The 9532-nt window shown below is 43.4% G+C and overlaps 1 protein-coding gene across 1 annotated transcript; it reads right to left on the bottom strand.

The window, feature by feature from the left end:
- Nucleotides 1–6455: 6455 nt before the first annotated feature.
- Nucleotides 6456–7238, bottom strand: MED32 (mediator of RNA polymerase II transcription subunit-like protein). The gene has a single exon (XM_048715640.2). It carries the CDS (start codon nt 7173–7175, stop codon nt 6657–6659), a length of 519 nt encoding a protein of 172 aa, XP_048571597.1. The 5' UTR covers nt 7176–7238; the 3' UTR covers nt 6456–6656.
- Between the last annotated feature and the right edge of the window lie 2294 nt (nt 7239–9532).

Genomic DNA, 9532 nt, shown 5'->3' with positions numbered 1-9532 from the left:
CTTTGTACATGAGATTGTGGGTGAACATGAGCGGTATATAATGGGACAGGGGGAGTATGATATAGCTTAACATATAATTGCAATCGGATTGTCTTTAACTTGGTTGGATGGTCAACTTTTCTCCGGTGCAACGCATGGGCATATGTGCTAGTAGACACCAAAATATGAATGTGCTGCCTTGAATTCATGATATTTAATCAGTGAAAGAACAAACACATTATGTGCGATGATGTGCGAGGATATGACCACAGAAACAATTGTGCATATACAGGTATTGAGGGGTTGGCTGTATTGGCTGAAATTGACTCCAAAACAGATGTTGTTATTCTCCTGTACCCAAGTGTCCAATTTCTCGTACAGCTGAATCTATTTCCTAGCTACAACATGCAATTGAAGAAATTAAACTGGGCAAGAAAAAACCCATAGAAAGTCAAGAGTAGTTGCCAGATTCCAATCTTATACGCAACAAAGGAGAAGCATAAGCTCTATAGTGAGGACTTGTACTGATTAACTGGTATATCATACATCTGATTTCCTGAGTTGGAGCCCACCCAACTATACTTGATCTTCGAAAGGAAAATGCAGATAAATCCAAAGAATCATCCAAATATTAGCCACTCCATCGATGTTGCCGAGCGGGCCGGGATTGCAAGAGAAGATCACTTGGTGGAGGCATGGCGAGAGGATGGCAGTGTATGCTTGGAAAGGAAAAGCAGTATTCTGTTTGTGAGGGATTCATCCTATGAAGATATGGTTGTTTTATAGGAAGGGCAAAAGAAGATGTATGGAAGGGAAAGAGAGATGCGTGATGAATGGGAAGGGGAGAAGGCACACGTGTTTTCTTGATAGCGTACATCGGTTTCCTGTCTAATAGTTTCTTCTGGATTTGGTGAGCATCTAATAATGGTCTGCATGTGATTTACAGTTCTCTCGTGACAGAAAACAGAGCGCTCGGAATTGAATGGGCTGCCGGTTTGCTATGAACTGAAAACTAAACGCACGGAATCAGAATAGACTATAGTACCTGCCACCGACTTGAGAATGCAAGCATTGCACGGGCAACACCTGAACCCGTGGCTGCGATTTTTCTTTTTTTTTGAAACAAGCCGTGGCTGCGAATTGAGGCCCTGCCCAACATGACCACCGGCACCAGCGAAGCCCTTAAAGCTCGAAAAATAAGTGCGTCCACCAGCTGGAGACCTGCCCGACGCGGCGTTCGTTCCATGGTTGAGTTGCCGAGCAGACGATCCTTCCATGCAAGAAAAGAAAAGAAAAAAAAAAGAGTATCCTTCCAGGCGAGAGCCCAGCGGCCGGTCTGATTCCGTCGGGAGCGATCAGTATCAACCTCCCCAATGACGCCAGCGGCACCTTCGCCTGAAGGGAGACAGGAGGAGAGGAGAATCAGGGCACCAAGGACGCCGGCTCGACGACGCACGCATCGCACCGGCAAGGGGGAATCCTGGTAAGCGGCGAAGGTGACTTTGACCGGTGGTTATGCCAAAGGCAATGAGCGGCGCAGGACGGACGGATTGTGCCGAAGGAGCACCTGATGCAGAGATGGATTCCCGCCGGCGTGGGCTACTTAGAAAGGGGAAAATTCACTGAACGAAAGGAGGGACAGAGACGCTTATGTGGTGGTGGGTCCTTAGCAAGTAACAGACGCTTATGTGGCAGGGGGCATTGTACTTGTTGGACCCACATGTAAGTCAATGAAAGAACGGTGATATGGCTAGGTTGATGATGTGGACAACTTGCATGTTAAGAGAAATAGGATAGTGGGGATGAACTAATGAGATCGTGCCTTGTATCTTTAGAACATCTCCAATAGAAGATGTAGGTGAAAAACTAACTAACTAACTTTTGCATCTTCGAGGTCCAAAAAGCCACCTCCAATAGATGATGTAGATGTAAAAAAAATATATCACTTGGCCAAGTGATGTAAAATACAACATCTGAAAATGCAAATTTGCATCTCCACATCCAGATGTTGTAAAACGGCTGGTTGCATGCCAACCGTTGTTTATTTCTTTTCTCCCCATCGTGTGTCTTCTTCCTCCGACCACCGCCTGCCCACCCATTGCACCATGCCACCGTCGCCCCGTGCTAGATTCGGCCGCCAACCACCCCCGCTGCCGTTTCCATGACTCTGCCGCCGCAGCCCACCTCGAATCGGGCTCGATTCGCCACCGCCGTCGCCGCTCGATTCTCCAGCACCGACATCCGATTCGCCACCGCCAAGCCCCCGCCCCCACCCTATCGCCGCCCGCCACCAAGCCCCCGCCCCCACCCCCCACCCCACTGCCTCCGTCGATTCGCCACCGCGAAGCCCCCACCCCACCGTCGCCTGACACCAAGCCGCCACCCCGAGCCCCAACCCCACCGCCGCCGCCTGATTTGCCACCACAAAGCCCCAGCCCAAAGCCCCACCTCACCGCCGCCCGCCAGCAAGCCCCCGCCCCACGCCGCCCGTCACCAAGCCCCCGCCCCACGCCGCCCGTCACCAAGCCCCCGCCCCGAGCCAACCAATTGTCACTGCTATAATTCAGCAATAATGCAATCCTTTTCACCGGATACTTTTATAAAAATGCTTAAACATGATTGTCACTTCTATACTACAATCCCTTTTTCCTAGAAAAAAATAGCACAACTAAATGACAATTACACACAACGAGCCAACCAATTGAAATAGACCACATACGAAATAAACATAGGGGACTTAACCCACGACCGAAGAATAGGCGCGGCAAAGCGCGCGTCATGCTCTAGTCCTACTCCAAATGGACAACAATAGTAGTACGCGGGCAGTGTAAAATGCATTTGTGTTTGTTCAGTGAAATTAGAGATCGGCCTGATGGTACTTCATTTTTTATTCTATAGCTTGATCTGCCAAATGCTATTAATGAAATGAAGTTTCTTCCTCGATAAGTTATCAGTCCTTATTGTGTGTATACTTCCTAATCAACACCTGAATAATCTACACTGTAAATCTTCCAGCACTTGCTTACAATGTCTTACTTTCTGTTATCAATCTGCCGTCATGGAAAAAGTTAGGATCCCAACAAAAGTGCTTCTGGATGCTCTGGTGCAACATCTTGGCCACAATTTACTCAACACAAGGCAAGGACCGTTGGTCTCGAGGCGACTGTTCAATTCTATCCATCTCAGCACCAACTAAACAATGGACGTGCAAACTAATCAATATCCATCTATGTCTACGAAAAAGTGGAATAGGCTGAAGATCGGCCAGCAAAAGAAGAGTTGTGAGGTCACCAAGCTGTGCCATTGCTGCTTGTGCCATCACTGCCTTAAGAGCTGAAAGTATATATAGTTTTCCGTAGACATGATTCTATTTATATGACGCATGTGTCATCGATGGCACATGCGTCGATGATTCTGCCTTGATCTAAATGGCAACATGTCTTAGTTACCATCACCTTGGTGACAAAAACAATATATATGATGCATCTCTGTTTATGTAGCTTTGTTTATCATGAACTGGTCTCAAGCCTTTCTTTTGACCTATGAAACTACCTCGAATGTAATATATAACACTACGTATGAACATCATACCTAAATATCTATTTTCTTATGCTTCAATTATTTGATAATCGGTCTCTGAATATTCTAATTTTGATGATTTAAAAACTTGGTTCACTCTCGCCCTTTGCGCCATTGGCACAATGAGTCATCTAGTTCTCTTAAACAATAAACAGGCTGCACGTGGAGTTACTAAAGATCGATGTTGAACTTATTCATGTCGGCTTGTACTGATTAGCCAAGTGATTATTCGGTATATCTGAATATATCATGCAATAAAATTCTACCTACTCTCATAGGATGTGATTTAGTGCTAAAACTCACAGTTAAGTTATTGCAATTTCCATGTTTGATATAATTATTTTTCTCCACAAAGCAGTAAAATACACTTAAATTATGATGACCATATGGCCAAAGGGACAGTAGTTACTTTCAGTATATTAGTACTTTATTCATGCAAATTTGAGTGAATTTGTGGGCTGCTATTATGTTAGGTGTTTATAAATCTGATTGGAACGGGACTTAGACCAGATGGATTGGGATATATAAGCTTATTCTTCCAACTGGATTGATTGCTTTCAAATTGCTAGCCCATGGAGATGCACGGGTTGATAACTAGTTGCACTAACTGAGAAAGGGATGGTAACACCTAAAATGTAACGGCAGTGGCAAAAATGTAAGAAATTTAACAGTGTAGTGGCAAAAGCAATGGCACAATCATAATTGCAGGAGAAACTAGTTGCATCGACCTAAATTCCCATATAGTTGGGCAAGAGTGACTAACCATAAATCATGTCCAAAGAAGCCACGGAAGTACGGAACCTAGCTTAGAAGATACAGCTGTGTGCACAATATTCTAGATTCCAACCATCTGTGATACGGTCATATGGAAATTGTAAAACTGAAAGGAAAGAAGTCATTCATGTCATTTGATATCCAGCAAAGAAATAAGTCCGTAACTAAACACTACACAAGACAAAGCGCTAGAATGATTCAGAGACAAGAACAGACCATATCAGTCCAAGTAGAACAAAATCTAGCAACGAGGGAATAAACTGTACTCTCAAATATCTACATTGCAATACATCAGATACTATGCTTCAGACGATTATGGACTCAATGTTGTCAATCCTGGAGGTTCATAAACAGACACTATTGGTGTACTAAAAACATCAAAACTGTACAACTACATTTGTGAAAAATATAAAATAGCCAATACACTTCGAAGGAATAAAAAAATTGTATATACAGTTGATTGGGTATTACATATTTACTTTGGTCCTTGACTTTTACAAAATGTTTTTTTTCATGCAAAGTTTTTACAACCAAGCACAGTAAAGTAGTAAAGTGAGAAAAGGAAACATGTCTGAGACTATTTTAGATACTAAGTGGGTGGGACACATATTCAATACTTATGTACGAAGATATACTTGCATGCAGAATGTCTCTACTATCACATTCTTACACATTTGCTATTTTTGTTAGGGCAAGGCCTTGAACACTAAATAACACTTACATGCACAAGAATTTAAAAAAATGTGAAGTTGAGATTGGCCTAGTGCATTTCCAGGAAATCTTACATTTGTTTCCAAAATAAGGATTGGATAACTGGCCACATGGCGTATCAGAGTGTATTGGGCCAAAAGGTAACTTTGTAGTTCATAGAGCTTTATAGCACCAATATAAAAGGACACCACTATTACTTACTCCCTCTGTAAAGTATATGATCTAAAAAAAGTCTTGTATTACTTTACAGAGGGAGTAGCATACAACTTATAAAAAATAGACCAATAACTTGCTAGCATGTCTTGTTTTTATAATAACAAAACCACATATAGAAGGTGTTGGTCATGCTGGGATAATGGCTACATTTCCTCCAGTAACATTAAAGGTATGCTGCTACATCAATTTAATATTTGTTGCATGCTATGCTCAATTGCACAGAGCTTTTTCTACCGTTCAACATAAATAATACTGTCAGTATGTAACATATATCCCATCGAAACTGGATCAATATTACGTCCAAATAGATAGACCGTAACCACTTTAGGTCTGAGTTGTGAACAATTAGGTGGCCGCCTAACTAACCACCATTTATAAAAACAAAACAAAAAACTAAACACTATTTATAGCTTGCTGCTAACGCGTAGGTGGCAGAGTAAGTGCTCAGAGACCTTGACTTACAACACTTAAACGGCTAGAACAGTGTCGAGAGCGAATATGATCAACATAGGTTACATAAATTCAACTGGTTAGACAAAAAATGACACGCCATCCAGTAAAAGTTTTGCCTATATCCAAATAGATGAGTAACATAGAGAACATTACATGGAAATGAAACATCTAATGACCATCTAGTATATTTGGTGTTGAAATATCATAAGCCATGTCATATTATTTCTCAATGTTAAATATCGCGTATGTTGCTGCTTGTGGATCTTATTATCTCTTAACACAAGAAACACAGATGATTCACTAGAAAATTGGAAATCTTGGAAAGCACTCGGGACATATCATATGCAAGAGCAGTAAGAAATCCAGATGAGCCAAAACTAATATTCGGAGATATCATAGGTCGATAGCCCTATCTTAGTAGGGTTTAGATAGGCTGACAATCTTGTAGGCTGTGACATTGTGCATTAATTTCTGGGACATTTGATTAGCTACCTGGCCCGAACACTGTCCCTGACCCGCAAAAAGTGAGGATGAGAGACTTAAACGTAAGGCAAGGCAGTGAGCTGATGATTAGCACAATTAAGTTACAAAAGACAAATAACTACTCCCTCTGTACCGAAATATATGGCATTGAAGCAACTGTAGTTCAACTTCTCCAGCGACATATATTTAGGTACCGAGGGAGTACCTACAAACATTGTACCAAACTATGTTGAGCATCGCGCACTAAGACACGGAAAAAATATCAGCCAGCCAAGGAAACAAGCTAGCAACAATAATGCCAATCATTTGGTGGTTCTTTCCCCATATTTCGCACCTTTACGCATCAGGTACTATGCTGAGCACAACAAACTGTAATGTTTCCAATCTCAAAACTTAACACATAAATTCCTTGTCTTATTTTTTGAAACATGATACTACTAGTTAATAAGCAACAACAGTACCTACTGGGTGCCATCCTCGGGGAAGCGCGATTCGACCCCGCCGTGCACATGCTGCCCTCCGGCGCCGGCAGCCGGGGTTGAGACGCCACCGCCAGGTCCGGCAGCTGAGGGCCCTCCGACGCCGTGCTGAAGCTCGATAACGAGCCAGCGGACGGCCTTGCTCATCTGCTCGAGGCGGACGGCGCTGATTGGCTTGATGCCGGGGGCAGCCAGCGCGACGCTTGCGGGCGTGGAGGCGGAAGAGGAAGATCCCGTGGCCTCGTCGACGAGACACTCGGAGCCGATGCGCTGGCGGATGGACTCAACGAGCTCCTCGGCGTGGTCGCAGGAGACGCGGAAGAGCTCCCATCGCTGCTTGAAGGCTTCAAGCGCCGCGTCCGTGGCTGCCGTCTTCTGGCCGCCCGACTGCTCGCGAGCTTCCATCACGGCCACCGCAGCCGCCACGAACTCCTTATACGCCGCGCTCAGCTCGTCCACCGTCGCGTCCATTCCGCCGCCCGAAAGTTTCTTACGCATCATCCGACACGCTCCGCTGACGCTATAACCCGAAAATCCCCCAATTTGAGCACGGTCGACTCGCAGGCACCGAGGTACACATAGGCTTGAAGATCCAGGCCGTCCATTTTGTTTTGCTGTCTAGGGTTCTCATAAATATGAGGAAAAAAATTATGTCATACGTATGAGCTGGTACATCTATACGTCTACACAGACGGCCAGTGAGCGGTCACAAAATCTTGACTCGGCCGCACCCCTCATATCGGCCCTATACGGCCGGGCTGACAAGCATTCTCAGCCCACATCTGAGACGGATATGGGGAGGCCCGGACGTGCCTGCATGCATCTTCCACGTCGGATTCAGCCCACCCTGGCCCATTCCGATCCTGCATATATTCATCATATCCGCGTCTTAGACAAAACCCTAAACACTCCACTTCATTTCGCCCCCAACCACCATTTCGATGATCTCAGGCCTTCTCCGGCATGACGGACATCGGATTCGACTCCGAAACCTTGGAGAGGAAGCGGGAGGATGTCTAATGGGGACAAAGGGTTGAAACAGTACACCATATCAAATGGAGACATGTACGTAGTCGTGTATCTTGCACATTGTAGGTGAATTCAGCGACAGGTAAACGCTCCTCTGACTCCTTGATGTTCTTCCTAATTAGCACGCGAACAAGTGTCGATAGCGTACGGTTGACCACCTTGGTTTGGCCATCGGTTTGACGATGATAGACCGAAGAGAACATGAGTTTGATTCTAAGTTTGATGCATAGGGTCTTCCAAAAGTAGCTCAAGTACTTGACGTCACGGTCGGAGACAATTGTAAAAGAGATTTGCAACATGTGAAGCATCGTCTACTTTGTTGCATGGAATGAAATGTGTCATTTTAGAGAAGCGATGCACAACGACAAATATTGAGTCTTTGTCATTTCTAGTCCTAGGCAAACTAAGTACAAAATCTATGCTTATATCCTCTCAAGGTGCATATGGTATAGCTAAATGCATGTATAATCCATGGAATTGAGCTTTTGACTTAGCTTTACGGCATGTGCATCAATATTTGGTGAAGCACGTCACATCTCAAAACATCTTGGGCTAGTACATGTTTGTGAGAGTGGGGAATGTCTTATCCTGGACAAAGTGTCCCATGAGGCCTCCATCGTGTGACTCTTGCAAAAACAACAGACGCAAATAGCTCTCGGGCACGTAAAGCTTGTTAGCATGCATAAGATATCCATATTTCAAATTGTAACGCTCCCAATAAGTGTTATCATGACATTTAGCAAAGTGAAGCGCAAAGAATGTATCATGCTCATATAGGCTTTGATATCCTCGAAACCAAAGACATTAAGCTCTAGTTGAGCATGCATTTGAGGGAAAGAGTGTCTGCCACGACATTCTCTTTACCCTTAATGTATTTGATGACATAAGGAAAAGGTTCAATAAATTCACTCCATTTAGCATGTTATTTATTCAATGTAGTTTGGCCTCTTAGATACTTGAGAGTTTCATGATCGGAATGAATAACAAATTCTCTAGACCTAAGGTAATGCTCCCAAACATGCAAAACATGCACAAAGGCATACAATTCCTTATCATATATGAGGTAGTTCAATTGAGCTCTGGATAGTTTCTCATTAAAATAATCAATTGGTCACCGCTCTTCTATTACGACACCACCTATAACATTACTGCTAGCATCACAATGCACTTCAAAAGTTTTATCGAAGTTGGGTAAAGTAAGCAAGGGCGCATGAGTTAGCATATTCTTAAGCTCATTGGACGCTTTATCTAGTGAAGGTCCCCATATGAAGGGTGCATTCTTATTACTCAAAGCATGTAAAGGCGAAGCAATCATGCTAAAGTCCTTAACGAAACAACGGTAAAACCAACTAGTACAAGGAATCTATGCACTTGAATCAAGTTTGTAGGTTGGGGCCAAGTTTTAATAGTGTCAATTTTATGAGTAAATTTTATGCATACTTTTTAGAGTATATTATAGTGCCAAACATATCATATCAATCTAGCACTTATTCATGTCTCCAATGCATAGTTTTTGGTATTTATTTGCTTTACCAAGTTCATTGCACACTTTTTATTTTTATTTAGTTTTTATTAGTTTTCCTTTGTTTTGTGGTCTTTGTAGGTGCGCTGACGTGTTCATGGACTTGGAACATCAAAATAATCAAGCTAGGGGTCAAGCCGGAGAAGTTCCAGGCACCAGATCAAGGCCCTTTGGAGAGTTTGATGATTTAACATCTATCAAAGTGTCCAAAATAAAGATCCAAGACCACAAATGCACCGGGCTTTTCTCTAGCAATCCAGCGATCCCAAGAACATAAAACTTGAGTTTGCATGAAGAAATGGTGACC

The sequence above is a fragment of the Triticum urartu genome, chromosome 1A (assembly GCF_056163025.1).
Source record: "Triticum urartu cultivar PI428250 chromosome 1A, HENAU_Tu73, whole genome shotgun sequence".
NCBI classification, from domain to species: Eukaryota; Viridiplantae; Streptophyta; class Magnoliopsida; order Poales; family Poaceae; genus Triticum; species Triticum urartu.
Note: the sequence above shows the minus strand (reverse complement) of the source record. Positions and strands in the feature narration are given on the sequence as shown.